Genomic DNA, 15918 nt, shown 5'->3' on the forward strand with positions numbered 1-15918 from the left:
TAAATGTGCCTTGGTGTGGAGGACATCTAAAGGTATACATGGAGCAGGCAAAAACCAGTAACTACTTTTTTTTTTTTTTTTTTTTTTTTGCAAAGTTCAGCACAAGAAAATCCATTTGTTCTGTCTGTTTGCCCTGAGAGAACAAACGCTTCTTGCTAAAAGCTGTGTATGTTCAAAGTGGTAAAATTTTTGCCTAAGAAAATCCCTTTCCTCTCAGGTGCTGGCACCTCTGGAATAAACAAACAATGGTCATTAACCACTGCCTCCCCCAGCACCAATTTGATGTGGAAGTAACCCAAACCTGTAACTGGAATCTGTAGCTTCAGTGCTCCCTTGCGTAGGTTTTGATGGGAGTAGTGCAGTTATTTTAATACCTCAGCATCAGTGTTTGAATAGGCAAACTAACTTAACAGCACAATCATGTATTTGATACACTTACCCCTTTTTTGTCCATTCTAAAGGCAATACTTTACAGGGACATGCCTGCCATATGCTAAAACCTGCTGTTGAATTTAGTTTTCTTAAGAAGAAACCAACAAGCAGAATGTTCCTCCTAAAAAAAGTTTTATACAATTAAAATATACATATTCAGCATTTTACATTCAAGATCTTTTACATACAAAAGCCTGCTTTACTTTTTATAACACTGACACACCAAATATGATTTAGTCATTCTTGGTTTAAAAGCCTAGAACTTTTTACAGAGGCTTTTATTTTACATATGGAAAGGAAGTCACACATAAAACGCTTGATATACTGATTTATATTAAAAAAGCAAAATAAGTGCTTTAGTCACAAAAATATGTACATATGTTTGAGGACACTACTTAAACAGTTTTAGGATAATTTTAGAATGCAAAATAGTAAGTGCAAGTAGATAGGTTTTGTTTTTTTTTTAAATAGTACTTTATAGAACTCAATTTCATAAAAAAATAGATATCCATATATTTTATTTCTGTGGCAAACTTACTGTTATGTGTTTTTATTTGTTTGGGAATGAATCCTGTCCAAATGCACAACCAGAATTGCTACAGCTTTTGGAAAGTAAAATATCCCTCTTTAGCTAACGTAAATTCTTTAAATAATTCTAGAAATGCATACCCTGAAAAAATATTACATATGCAATGAAGTTGATTAATTTAGTGACGCTGAAATCAAATTAAGTTACCAGTAATCTAAGGGCCTTCTCTTCCACTTCAGGTGTTCACAGCCCTACAGTCATCTGCAGTTCCTCAAGTATTTGTTAGCGTTGAGTGAGGAATGTGCTTTTCAAGCCTGCAACATCTGCAGTCCAAGAAGGTATTTGTCCCTCTCAGGTGGCAGCTTGTAGGCGGGTTGCATAGTGCTGAAATTGAGGAAAGCACTGGCATGCCAAGGGCTGGACCATGAAGTCCAAGTTCTCACCCTTTGGGATAAGAGGTGTCTCTTGGTGATGAGCCATGGTAACTTTAACATGCACTGATGCTGTTCTTTTAAGATGAAGCAAGCATTGAAATGCAGGCTGCTAGCACCTTTGAAAAGACACACTCGGGTGAGTTATTTTCTGAAGGAAGACTTAGTTTCAAGACCAAATTATACTGTATTAAATTAATCTATATACATCAAAACAAACTACAGCTTGGGTTAGAATCATTACTGCTCTAAATGCAGCTAGCCCTTGGAAAAATCTAGCTCAACCCAGGACTGTTTATTCTATTGTGATACATGCACATATGGGTCCGTGTTAAAGGTGACTTTCAATGACAACTCAATATCATGGGCTGGAAACAGGACATGGGTCAGCAAAACCAGTTCCTGAATCTGGAAATTTGGTACTGTTAAAAGAACTGAAAAGAAAGGCCTACCAGTAACATAAGGGGGGGTGGGGGGGGAGAAAAGTCAGGCTTTCTCTCCTGCCCCATTTCATGTGCTGAGCTGGTCATTCCAGTTCAAAGTTGTCTTTATAAAAAATTGCATTTTAGCAGGAGATATGACTTGAGCTTCAGGATCACTTGAAGCCTGTACAGTTTCACTTGGGACACAAAAGTTCAGGTCAACCTCTTTCAAGTTCATTAGTGCATTCATTCTTCAGTGAGCTTCCATCAGGTTTTGAGAAAAAGATAAAAACCACCATTTTGAAACAGCTTTCCCCATATTATCTCTTGCAGTTCATATCCTGCAAAACTTATGATGTCTGGTCTTTTGCATTTACTTTTAATACATCAGATGAAGAGTAATAGTGACTTTCACAGCACTGGCCTCTAAAGAATCAACTTTCCAGCAGAAAGCCATCTAATAAACCTCCCATCTTCCAGATTTATGCAAAATTCAGTTGTTTCAGGAGTTGGTTCTTGGCATGAAGGAAAGTAAAGGAGATGCTGCTTAAGGTTCCAGTGGTGTGTGACTTCAGTAGTTGATTTTTTTTTCCCCTCAAGGTGTTAATTACTCATACAAGGTCCACGTGTGTGGGGTTTTACTCACAATATTTCAATATCCCATTTTTGTGAATATTTGTCATCCACCAGCTGATTCATAATGATATGATTCTTGTCATAATAATTTCCTCCTTAAAAACAAAATCACAAAGGAAATTTTTTTAGAAGAAATGCTCAGGAGGTCTATGCATAGGTTTGGAAAAGTATGACTAAGTAGGAAAATTAGCCAAAACATAGAAATTTCACTGAGTAGGGGGCTGATGTCTCTTTCAAACAGTCACATGTCAGCTTATGCCCTGAGGAGCAGAATATACCACAAACTGTAGCCCCCAAATGATACCTTTCTGCCCAGAAACAGCACCTGTAAAGAGACTTTGCTTTTGGCATATCCTGAGCTCCTGCTACGTGTTTGAATTTTTAAGGCACATATTGCTATAGTAGAAACACACAGCTTCACAGATACATATTTAGTGTAGCATATCCATTTCAACCACAAACTTAGTAAGACCTTAAAATGAAATTCCTCTTTGAATACATGTAGCATAGAAATGGCAGTGCCTTTTTCTATCATACCATAAACAAAAATCCATGAAAAGAAGTGCTCTAAAGAGCTATTGCTATCGAGTGGTATCTTACCACCCCAGCCCTCAACATGATATTTTGCATTACCCCAGGAAGCACAGCTTTCTGATAAAGTAAGAACCGCCATTAGTATTACCAGCTGCATTTAACTATAATGCTTTGTAGTTCCTTATCATAGAATCACAGAATCATAGAATTGGCTGGGTTGGAAGGGACCTCAGAGACCATCAAGTCCAACCCTTGATCCACTCCCGCTGCAGTTACCAGACCATGGCACTGAGTGCCACATCCAGTCTCTTTTTAAATATCTCCAGGGACGGAGAATCCACCACTTCCCGGGGCAGCCCATTCCAATGCCTGATCACCCTCTCAGTAAAGAAATTCTTTCTAATATCCAGTGACTGTAGTAGTGGTTAAACACCTCAGTTCTGGAAGCCAGGAATGCTCTATTAGTTTCAACATCAGAGCTGAGAATTCATTATCAGTAAAATTTGAGCTGCAGAGGTCAGATGTGTAATGGCCAGTAGGACATTCACTAGAAGTGCTCATTACTTTACTTGCGGGATGTGCTGTTACCCTGTGGTCTGCAAGCCCTACAGGGGTATCAGGCCATCAATTAATTTACTTAGGCCCTTCATCTGAGAAGAGAGCCCACTGAGCCTCATGATCAGCCACTGCCCCACTACCTTCCCCTAGGGATAAAATACAAGCACCAGCAGCAGGGCTTGAACAAATTGTGTGTGTATTAGAAGGACTAGGACTTGAACAATTAACCACCTCAAAAACATTAGGAATGAGCACTTTTCTCTTTTTGAGCCACATTTACTCCATGGTTGCTTTTCCTTCACCATTTTGTCTTCTGTAACTTGCATTTCTTGCTATCAGCACTACTGAACTCACTCAAGCAGAACAGTTGATCTGATCAAAATAAACCTTTGGAATGAAAAGACTAAAGTTCTGCCCTGCCCCACTGTTTCTTGTCCCACTGTCAAGCAACCTGACATAAACCTTATAGGAAAGATAGGATTCTGGATTTAATTGTAACTATAAAAAGCTGGAATAAGTCAATTAACCTCTAACAAAAAATGCACTTTTTTTCCTTTAAATACCTTTAATATCAAGCACCAGTTGGTCACTGAGATATGAACTGATGGTTCCATCTTCGCTGACTCTCCACTTTTGCCTGTCCTTCCCATGTTCTGTCCAGAGCACAACTTTGGCCCCAGGCACATCTCTGCCACCAATGACATCCAGACAGGCATTGTTAGCCTAAGAAACAAAAACAGGAGTGAGATCCAGCCACAAAGCCTTGGTTTTGTGTCTGACATGTCTGTTTCAGGCACCCAGCATAGTACAGTAATCATGCTATAGTTGGTCACAAGTCTGGCAAGCCAGTCAGGAACAGGTTATTCAGCAACTGACCAGCTGCTTGATGGAAGGTAATGATCTTTGTTCCTTCAGTGTTTCTTATGTTGTTAGCTTTTAATATTAATAACAGACTGTCAAGGGCAGCATTAATACAAAAACAGTTACACCCTTTCTTCGGATATTGCTTTTCAGAGAAATTCTGAACTCTGTAGAGGCAATAAACTTAAACTTGAAACCGCAGACAAGACCATCTTCCCATTTCCAGGAACATCAGTCCCATTAGACGGTTGTGAAAAGTAATCCAACTTTCCAAGGCAGACATGTAAAAATCTGTCTATACATAGTAACAAGATGTAGATTTTTTAAAAGAGTTTTGGTTCAAGATACACAGGAGATGCCAGCAGCTGCCCTGGTGTTAGTGCTAGCCAACAGTAAAAGCAGGAATTGAAGGTGAAAGGACAGCAGGTGAAAGAATCCCACCCACTTCCAGCATCTGGAAACACACCTTGGATTTGAAGAGCCCATGACAATAGTGCCAGATCTGGGTATTCTTCCCATTGTATGGGGACACATACACTGATGTTGCTCTTATATCTGCCAGGCTTCCAGCAACCGTCAGGTATTTCCCTTGGGCTCGGTTCCTCACTCTGAGGTACACTGCTGGCTGAAAGTGTGGGAAGGAAGATGAAGAAAGTCAGTGCCTACTCTCAATCTTACATCAGCTTTCTGAAGTCCATGTTCCATTTACAGTTTCAGATGAGGATGTTAAATAAGTTTTTTTGTTGGAAATGAACGTGTATGAAAGGCAGCCCTAAGGGTTATTCACAGGCAGATGGACAGATGCAAGCAGCAATGGCAGATAATTTTTTTAAAAATGTATTTGTTTATAGAGCTAGTTCATGTGATATGCAGATATCTCTAGTTCAGCCTATTTTACTCAGTCCAGCATCAGTAAGTGGGCTGTAACTCCACAAGCATTTTATTTGCAGGAAACAAGATTCTGTGAGCCATGTATCCAGCAATTCCAGCCTCCATTAACTGAAATATATAGGAGAGAAGTTACACCATTACTTTGGAATGTACATGGCAAACAGGGTACTGTTTTGGCACTTCCATTTACAGAGTTTACTCAAAAAACAAGGAAAATCTGTAGGGCCACTACAGGTTCCAGCTGTTATTCCCCAACTCCATTCTGTTATTCCCCAATTTTGGCACAAATAAAGAGTAGTATAAAGGGCAGCTCTGCCAGAACCCCAAGTAGTCAGTCACTGTCTTCTGGGAGCCTTGAATCTCCTCTTTTTCCATGTTGAAGCAAACCCTAAAATAGAGACAATAAAGCTCCCACCAGGTATCAGTAAACTAACTTGTATTAATGATTATAGTATACAGTTGTTCTTTATAAAGAAAGGATTTCATTACAAAGTAACTGAGCAAAATTGTGTCTCATCTTGCCTGAGTTTCAAATGTTTTGCTTTTTCTTGTACTACCTACTGGCAGACTTGACTTCTTGTAATTCATAGTGGAGATGGAAAAAATAGAAAGTGCTGCAGTTTTGTAGTATCACTCCAGTCTCAAAAAAAAAAAAAAAAAAAAAAAAAAGTGTCAGTATGTCCACAGAAATGTCAAGAACAGGTAGCTGCACCAACTCAAGGAATCCTTCAGTTTGCCAGAGTTAAAACAAAAAAAATAATGATCACAATCTTTCACTGTCCCAGCAAAGCAGCTGAAATAGGCCTTGTAACACTATACACTATTGTAGTGTAAAAAAGGAAGATACCAAATACAAAAGTTATTCAGATTGCTAGATGAAGAAAGAATTCTGATTTTAAGATCAGCAGAAATTATTTTCATTATTATTTGCAAAAACATCCAAAATGAGATCCTTTGGCAGTTACCAGTTCCAAAGAATTACAGGGAGCTGTCAACTTCTTAGTAAAGAAGGGACAAAAAAAAAAAAAAAATTGGCTTTGTAGAGGTGGGAGGGAGCAGGTAATGCAAACCTGATGCTAAAGACGATTGCTTTTGTTCAGTGCAGCATTGGCCCTGTTGAATCTATTGTTTAAGAATAAAGCAGTATTTGTCACACGGGGACACAAGTTCTGGTGCTAATGAAAACTTCTGTGGAGTAACTGCTCCCGTTCTCTGCCACTCTTCCCTGTGTTTTTGAGTGATGCCAAAACTGTTTGGCTTATGTGTCTCACTGATTACCTGATCCATCTTGGAAAGGCAGAGAAGCAGAACTGTACTTCCTTTTCCTTGAATGAGGGTTTTGCTTCTCTACTTTTCACAAAGTTCTTAAAAACTTTTGGTTTAGAGACCTGAATCTTTGAATGAGGCTGAAAATCAGCATTACTTGGGGTGAAGCAGAGAGGGAAAATGAAGTGGGACTGCATAAACTTTTCTTCTTTTGGAAATCCAGGCTACAGTGCAATGAAATATGTTATTGCTTCCATTTATATGAATTATAAAACAACCCAATATAGAACTGCTTTTCTCATTATTATTGCAAGTGTAAAAATAGAGCATCTGCATAACATGCTAATGAGTTACTCAGAAAACCAAAACTTGGCTCCAAGAGACTAGGAATTATTTCCCTTTAGGAGCCTAATATAGATCTCAGCAACTGCCACTGAAGGAATTTTCTGCTTCAGTAATCTGCCAGTTAGTCCTTGTGGCTGTCATCATTTGGCCTGATTTAAGGAGTACAATGCCCACCATTATACTTAGTACTGGAGCTGATACTTGTACACTAATCTGTGTCCAAAAAAGAATTTGTCCTTGCATGATTACAGTACCTGCTTCATAGGACGAAGGGAGCCAATTACTTTCCAGTCACTGTGTTCATTCCAGTTGGGAATCTCACCGGGTTCCAGCAGAATCTGCTTTCCTAAAAAATTACATCCTTCATATGCAATCCACCTGGATACAGAAAACAGAACACGAAAGACCACATGTTAACAAAACTGAGCAAACCACAGAGCAAACCACAGAGCAAAACTGAACTAGAGGACTGTACTCTTGAAAGCCCCCAAACCTGTCCACAGTAGTGCTAGGATGAAACCTCTATTACCATGCTGCAAAATGCCATCCGTTTCAGTGGTTTATCTGTTTTCTGTCTAAATTAAGAACTGTTTTCTGTTTGTCTGCCTGAAACTTGTAAACTCCACTCCCTGTGCTGTCTCTCAACCCCCCCAGTTCTTTCCCACAAACACTGGAATCTTTGCATGAGCCCAGATGGGAACAATTCAGGTTTCAGTGGGCACACATTAGGAAACCAGAGTCACACACTAGACCTCACTATTTACAGCTTTGCCTGGTTGTACATATTAATTATGAGAGGATCTTGCCCAATGATTTTTCATAGAAGTTAAAAGCTTTTTTATAGCTCTTCCACTTACCTGACAACACATACAAAATAATTACACCAAAACCTACACATTGCTGTGGCAGACTTTCCTGTCACAAACAAGGCTGAATCCTTTCACAGTTACAGGACTGGCACATACAGGTCTCTTGTTATCTGGGCATCTGCTCCCTAAATACTGTGTTGCTGCTCACAAAGGCAGCCTCAAGATCCCAGATCAGTTTTGTTTCTATCAATAGGATGTTGTTGTGCAGTGAATCCTAAGACGCCTGGCTCAGGAACTCATCATAACACAAAGTAAATACAGATTTCCCTGTTGTGGAATGTTAGAGAGGTTTGGAGAATGTTGGAGAATATTCCTGAATGTTCTCGAAGAGATAGGGGGTGCGACCCCTTTACTATGCCCAACCCCATGTTTGGGAGGCCAATTAGATCGGCCCATACTCCGGTGCTACCTGCACCAGGGATTCGCTGTGCTACAGGTAAACACACCGGGTGTCCAATAAAAAGTTATGTTGGTGGCGGGGGTGTGGTCACAGAAGCACTATATAAGCGAAAGTTGCTGCGCAATAAACCAGAAGTTCGTTTATCAACCATATTGATAAACGTTTATCAACCATATTGAGCGGCATTTTCTTTGCCGCTCCCGCATTTCCCCACATTACCTGTTTTACAGTTCAGCTGCCAAGAACACGAGGGATGACTACACTCTGAAACATTTGCAAACAGTGTTCGTAGCACCTCAAATTTACTTTTCCCCATTGTGCATAATTTGGAGACACTGAGAGCCAGCCTTGCTCAGAAGGCAAAAATGTGCCAAGTGTGAACTGCCTCATGATGAGGCTGAATCACTGTTTCTTAAAATTAAGTCCCCTGCCTCCTGACTGACAGGTATTCAGAGCAGCCTGACCACCACTGTGTGTGTTCCTTTCATCTTTACACACTCCTGACTTTTTTCTTGGGATGCTTCCCATCAAGTCACTGAGACTTCAGCATTAATGTTGTTCTTGGGGCATCAAAGAGCCTCATCTGAAATGCAGTTGCCAAGCAGAAATTTATAGGAAATGGAGAGGGGAAGGACTGTCAGGGTAATGCCCATTTGAAGCCAGGCTGGCCTTCTGGCATTCAGTGGCACAGACAAAACACATCTCATGAGATGCAGACCAGCACCCACCTCTGTGCCATCTCTTCATCCACCTCAATCCCCAGTGACCTCTGCCAAGCCACAGTCCAGATTTGTGCCATTTCTCACTGAGCTGCTCATTTGGCTCAGGAAAGATCCTTGATACCTAAGCATGGCAGCAAAGTGCCATTGATACAGATACATAAATCTCTGTCATTTGTCTAAAGCCAACAGTCTTTGGGTCAAGGAGCTGAAGAACCTTTAAATCCTCCTTCCTGAACTTTTGATCATGGGTAAGGCAAACAAATCCTCCAGGACACCCCACATACTACTCACAATCACCTGCACCCTCAACATTTAGGCTACCTATCTGTAGTGTGGGATGGGGACAGGCTGTGGGAGTCTGTTTCCTGAGAAGCATTGATATTGGTAATTAATTGAAATAAATAAAGGTTTTTTTTGGGAAAAAAAATCACATTAAAGAGAGCAAAGAAGTACACAGAATAAAAACAGAGCCTACATAACACCTAAACAGCAAGAATTAGAGAAAAACACATCCCTAGTAATTAGCAACCCATCCTTGAGAAACAATCCTGCAAGACAGATGAAAGAGATGTAAGGGAGTACTCCCCACAACTTATCTTGGTTATAGCCTGGAGGACTATGTGGAAAACACTGACTAATTGGACTCATTGTATTAACATGCTATTAGCATACTAAAATACCCACCCATAGGGCTAGAGTGACCCCTACGAGCAACAACAACAAAAAAGAACAACAAAAAAGAACCCCTGCTCTTTGAGCCTATGCAGTGAAATCTTTAAGCACTGTATCATGTATACCAGTGATAGAATATAATCAGAGATAAAGTTATTTTATGTGTTTCTGTATGAAAGCAACCCTTATGTTTCGGGAAGCTGAGCTTGCTTTGTGGAATATCACCTAGCTCCCTTTTCTGTGCAGAACTGGATATTAAAGCAAATACCTCAACTCTGTGTGTGGATCAGCTTTTTGTACACCAGGTGATGTATGCACTGTTGGGACAACAGCATCACAAGAAGCTCAGAGACATCCTGGTCATTCTGCATTCACCCTTCTGGAGAGAGGGAGCCAGCTAACCTGGCTGGGATACTCTAAAATTAATGGGAAGATGAGGAAGAGGCTGGACTGCTGTCCACACTCTCCCATGCTTTTCTACCATGTGGTCCCAAAGCCATCACTCATTCTTTACAGCAAACTGCATAGAATCATAGAATGGTTTGGGTTGGAAAGGACCTTAATTATCATCTAGTTCCAACCTCCCTGCCATGGCCAGGGACCAGGTTGCCCCAAAGTCTCATCCAACCTGGCTTTGAACACTTCCAGGGAGGGGGCAATCCACAGCTCATAAAGAAAGCTGTGGGGCAAAGCTCATAAAGAGAAGCTCCCCAACAGGATACACTTTAGACTGTAACATCTCCAGAGGTATGAAGATTTATGCACTCCCAGCAGTCAGGTGTTCCTCCCAAAGGTGGTCTTTTCTCCTATGAACTATCACAGATCTCATGGAACACGTGCATGCTGTTCTCAGCCTCAAAGGGCAGCTCTCACCTGGGGCACCTCTTGACAACAGCAGCAGCTGATCACTCTATGTATTTTCAGCAAAAGCTCAGATGTTAAGGACCAGAATTTATAGTAAATTGGCAAAGCTCTGTGGGCAAGCTTATATTCACTATGGGCCTACAGCTCAAGTCAATTGCCACTGCCTGCTCTCAAAGAAAGGGAGGTTCAATCCTTAACCAACCTTTCAAGAAAACTTTTTGTGTGAAATTTCTGAAAGAAAACAGACAACCGTGCTCTGGAGCATTACCTAAGTTAGGCTTGGCCTTTGTACCAACCTCAGAAAGTCAGAGGAGCACTTGACAGTGTTTTATCATGGGTATCCATAGAAGGGTTTTGACCTCTAGGTAGTAAAAGGTTATATGTGTTTGAAAAATTTTTTGTAAGAATCTCCACGGAGATACACCTAAGCTGTGATAATTCTACACTAATTTCTTGCCCAATTAATTAATATTTTGAGTGTGCTTGTGTCATTCCATAAGATCTCCCAAGGAAATTACAGCCCTGTTTATGTGAGAAAGGTGGGGAAAAGGTCAAAAATAAACACAGGAAATGTGTGTCTCCTTAGAAGAACAGCAGTTTACAGTCAGTCTCAGTGGCAGGATGAGACTCTGCAAGTTATTTGTTGATACTGTGGATGTTTGCTGTGGCTGGGATGAGAACCTGCCAAGGCAGATACTTCAGAGTTTCTCCAAAAGGTGTAAGGAGGGGATGCAGGAGAGGTTAGAAGGCCACTTCTGCAGATACAAAACGGTTTTCACAGAAGACCCTGGGTGTGTATTCACACTGATCGAGAGGGATTCAACTATTCACAAAAGCAAATTACTGTTCCAGCTGTCAGACCTGCTCTGAGCTCCTCTCAGAAGTTGCTGCCTCTTTGGCAGCTGAGCAGCAAGTCAAGCTTCACTGAAGCACTGCAGTGCTTTATGTTAAATCACTGCAGTTTACAGCTGGCATTTTACAGCCAGTTAATAGAGGCAGTCTGGGTTTACTCTACCTGTCTTTGCAAGTCAGCAATCAAAACTTATTTACTTTTGGTTTCTGGCTTCAATAGGCTCCATTGTTAGTTACTCTATAGGGATAAAAGGACAATTCTTACAGGGGGAAATACAACCTCTGCCCAGAGCTCTTGTTCCAGTTTGGATCCTGATACAAAAGGTAGGTCCAATATTCAAGTATATTTTATGATTTCATATTGTCTCAAAATAAAAGTTAGAATTTTAAACACATCCTAAGAAAAAAGGCAGTGACTGGCAGAAAATGCATGCACAGTAGTAGCTCCTCTAATGCAAATCTGACAAGAATATTTCTCCCATACTTACAATCCACTTCTCACCCATACAGACTGAGTGTAAAAATGAAGGTCCTCATTCAAAACAGAATTGATGGGTTCACTGAAGTGCAGTTCTCTGCCCTTGCAGCATTCCAGAGCAAACAGACTGATGGAGGGCTCAGCAAAAACCTGAAGAGAGAAGAAGAAAAAAAATGCAAAATTTTACTAGGAATAGCCTAACTTCTGTTCTTAGGTATGACACACACATTTACCATTTCAGTTTAATTTCCACCTGCTTCTGGATTACAGGATGCTTCCTCAGTAAATTTAACAGCAAGATAAAGAAAAAAAGTACATCCACCAACAAAGCACACAGAGCTGAAATATATTTGATTTATCACTGGCTTTGTCATCAGAATATAGTGCCCCACTGACACAGGCCAGACACAGTGAGTCGCTTCAAGATGCAGGGCCTCTGTTTGCATTTGAAAAATCTTTTTTATCGGTATCTGTATCATCTGAGCCTTGTTTTCTTTTCATAAATTCAGTTTATCTATTTACTGATGGAACAGGTTACAGCAGTAGTTTTCATGATAATCTGCAGACTGCATCTAAAGCAGTGAGGCAAATGACAAGTCCATTGTACACAGACTTCAATTAGCAGTGGCTCAGTTGAAAAATCTTAGGGATCTACAAATTGGAAAAGGTTAACAATATCAGGACAAAAAAAATTCTCTACGTTTTTAACAGACATTCCTGTTTGTCTTCTGACAATCTTGAAGAAATTGTGTAATTAGTAACCCCTTCAATCTCATGTAGAATTTAAACCTTTTTCACTTTATGTGCTTTTCTACACTTGAGAGACTGCCTATGAAAGCAAATAAAGAGGTCAGTTAGCACAAAAATGTGGTACAGCTGTGAGATCAGCAGAGGAGCATGGAGGGAACAGAGTTAAATACACAAAGTCTGTGCTGCGTACAATTAACACTTGTACAGTTTTCCAGCATTTTTAACCTGAAACCATAAGGGAAGTTTTATAACCAAAATCTTAAGCATTTGTAGTTTGTACCTTGATGCAGCTGGTAAAGGAAAAGGGAACAGATCTGACGAACTGCTTCAATTATCAGCCCCTTGAGGGAAGTCACCTTGTTCTTAGGAGATGTTACTCTGAGATAGCCAGCCCAGGATTTGTTTTGCAGCAAAGACATAGCCTCAGGTGGAATGAATGAACCAAAATCTTGAATTACAGTTGACACAGGCACTGAGTAATTAAGAGACCTTAACTTTCATGTTTGAAGAGGCACATGTATTGCAGTGAAGTGTCTCTGAAGAGCTCAGTGGTGATTCAGGACTTCGAAATCTACTGGCACTGACTCAGTGCACTTGGCACACAGCTGGTTGTTCAAATCCTGCCTCAGAGAAATTGCTTTCTTCTGCTGATCAGTGCAGGGACAATGCAAGTCATGTAATGTCATAGGGACAAGGAGTTTGCAGGAAGTTTTACGGAGCCTGGGATCATCCACCCACAAAGATTTTTAAAGCCCAATGTGCTCCTTAAAAAGCAATGTTACTAAACAGAAAGAGATTGAAGGCCCATAATGTTTTGATTTTAGAATGTCAGTTCTTCCCACTCACCTTCTGCTGGACGAGGTGGATAAAATTTATGATTTTTAAAGTCTTACTTTGAAATTTAGACCAGCAGACCAAGTGCAGACAGCTACTTCTCAGGTTGATTTGCTCAGCATGACAACATCATCACAGTCTGCAGGAGCCTACTCCCTTGACACAGGCTTTCACCTGAGAGGAGACTCAGAAGCCATGTCCAGAACAGGTCTAACAGGGAAAAATTTCTCAGGTCCATTAGTAGTAAGCACAGGAAACACCATTTGGCATCCTTGCTGTTAGACATTGTTACCAAAACCTAAAATTTACCCTGCTATTGCAACATTCAATGTGGTAAGAGGGATGCTGTACTAGATGGACAAGTCATCTGATCCAGCATATCCTTTTATACAACAGGAATCCAAACAACCAGTTGGTGAAGGCAATTAAAATTACTCTAGTTCTCACGTGGTTGTGACCATTTGAACATAATGGGCCTGAGAAAGTCTTGCCCAGTTGCACAAACCCAGCCTGTTGGTACACAGAAGATGTTGCATCCATGACACACACAAGGGACCATGAGAACTGATACCACCTTTCCAGTGAGACCTCAGAAGGACTCCACTCATCCTGGCAAAGATGTGAAGCACAGAAAAAACCAAAACATGCTTCTGTCTCAAGCACTGAAGCTCTCATATTTCCATTACCATATATAGAGCAATGAGCTGACCACTCACTCCATATATACCATTTTATACCAACAGTTGGCAGCAGTGACTCAGCCTAGCTTTTTTCTCTGGTTTTGTTTTCATAGCTCCATGGAAACCACCAACAAAAAAACCAAGGTGTAGAGCCTATGCTGTTACAGAGGCATCTTGCTCCTACCCTTCCTGGCAGAATGCTGAGTTGTACTTTCACCCATTTTCTGGCTGACAAGTTATCGCATACAGATAAAGGTGAGACTGAGAGGATCAGGGTTTTATTCACCAAGGCCTGATCCTGACAGGCCAGAGAGGAATGGGACTCTCTGAGAGCCAGAGGAAGGACAATCATGCAGAGAATACAAAAGGTGACCACCTCAGAACATGGCATTGCTCTAGGTACATCCCAGATATGAAAGGTGAGCCCACACCTGGCAAGTTATTCCCATGTCTAGATCAGGATTAAAGATCTACTCAGAAGTATCCCATGGACTAGAGTACTAGAAGGTAGGGGGGCCCACGTGAGCTGGTCAGTATTCAAACATTACTTCCTCCAAGCTCAAGATAAATGTATCCCCTTAAAAAAAAAAAATTAGGATGGATAAGCAAGATGCTCCTGGGAAAACTCAGAAGAGGGGAATTTACATTATGTGGAAAAAGGGTTTGGTTAATTGGGAGGGCTACAGAAATGCATCATGATTATGTAAAGATTTGACAAGAAAGGCCAAGGCTCTCTTGGAACCTAGTCTGGCTAGGGAGGTGAAAGAAAATAAGAAGAGTTTCTTCAAATACATCTGTTGATCTGTTGAGATCCTTTCCTGTTTCAATGAGAAGAAGAAGAGTGGGGAGTAAGTGGGTCCACTGATAAATGAAGTGGGAGATACAAGACCAGAAAATGCAGATATGGCAGAGTTGCTGAATGCCTTCTTTGCCCCAGTCTTTACTCCAAAGGCCAGCCCTCAGGAATCTCAGGCACTAGAAGTAAGGGAGCATAACTGGAAGGAGGAAGACTCTCCACTGCTCAGTGTAGACTGGGCTAGAGATCACTTGGATAAACTGAAAACACACAAATCCAGGGGCCCTGATGGGTGCATCCATGTGTGCTGAGAGCATTGCCTGACATTGCTGCCGTGACGCTTTCCTTCATTTTTGAAAAAAAACGGAGAATCAGAAATGCCTGAGGGCTGGAAGAAAGCCAGTGTCACTCCAGTCTTCATAATGAGCAAGAAGGAAGACCCAGGGAACTACGGACAAGTCCCCCTCACCTCCATGCGTTGGAGCATGCTCATTGTGGAGCCACCTCTAATTACTTGGAAAAAAAAAAAAAGATTATCAGGAATAGCCCACATGGATTTACTAAGGAGAAATAATGCTTGACTAACCTGATCTCCTTCTACAAAGGCATGACCAAATGAGCAGATGAAGGGAGAGCACTGAATGTCATATACCTTGACTACAGTCAAGCTTTTGACAGTCTCCCATAACATCCTCACCACAAAATTAAAGAAATGTGGGACAGATGATTGGACTGTGAGGTGAACTGGTAAGTGGCTCAACAACAGAGTTCAGAGGGTTGTGATCAGTGGCACAGAGTCAAGTTGGAGGCTTGTGGTCGGTGGTGTTTCCCAGGGAATAGTGCTGGGTCCAGTTTTGTGCAATATCTTCATCCATGACCTGGGTAAGGGGATGGAGTGTTCCCTCAGCAAGTTTTATATGAAGCTGGGAGGGTTGGCTGCTAACACCAAAAAAGTCAAACTCAAGGACAAGCATAGAGTCCTGTCCCTGGGAAGGAATAACACCAACCACCAGTACAGATTAGGTGATGTCCTGCTGGAAAGCAGCTCTATGGAGAAAGACCTTGGAATCCTAGTGGACAGCAAATTCTCCATGGA

At 41.1% G+C, this 15918-nt stretch overlaps 1 protein-coding gene across 1 annotated transcript in view; it reads right to left on the reverse strand.

Annotated features, from left to right (window-relative positions):
- Positions 1 to 882: 882 nt before the first annotated feature.
- The window catches only part of CRYBG3 (crystallin beta-gamma domain containing 3), a 96045-nt gene continuing 81009 nt past the window's right edge, over positions 883 to 15918 (reverse strand). The window contains exons 19-23 of the mRNA XM_071735696.1: positions 11773 to 11912; positions 7160 to 7283; positions 4870 to 5028; positions 4106 to 4265; positions 883 to 2545 (exon numbers count right to left, since the gene is read on the reverse strand). Of these exons, the coding sequence (XP_071591797.1) occupies positions 2457 to 2545; positions 4106 to 4265; positions 4870 to 5028; positions 7160 to 7283; positions 11773 to 11912 (672 nt within the window). The 3' untranslated portion in view covers positions 883 to 2456. The remainder of the gene's footprint in view (positions 2546 to 4105; positions 4266 to 4869; positions 5029 to 7159; positions 7284 to 11772; positions 11913 to 15918) is intronic.

The sequence above is a fragment of the Heliangelus exortis genome, chromosome 1 (assembly GCF_036169615.1).
Source record: "Heliangelus exortis chromosome 1, bHelExo1.hap1, whole genome shotgun sequence".
NCBI classification, from domain to species: Eukaryota; Metazoa; Chordata; class Aves; order Apodiformes; family Trochilidae; genus Heliangelus; species Heliangelus exortis.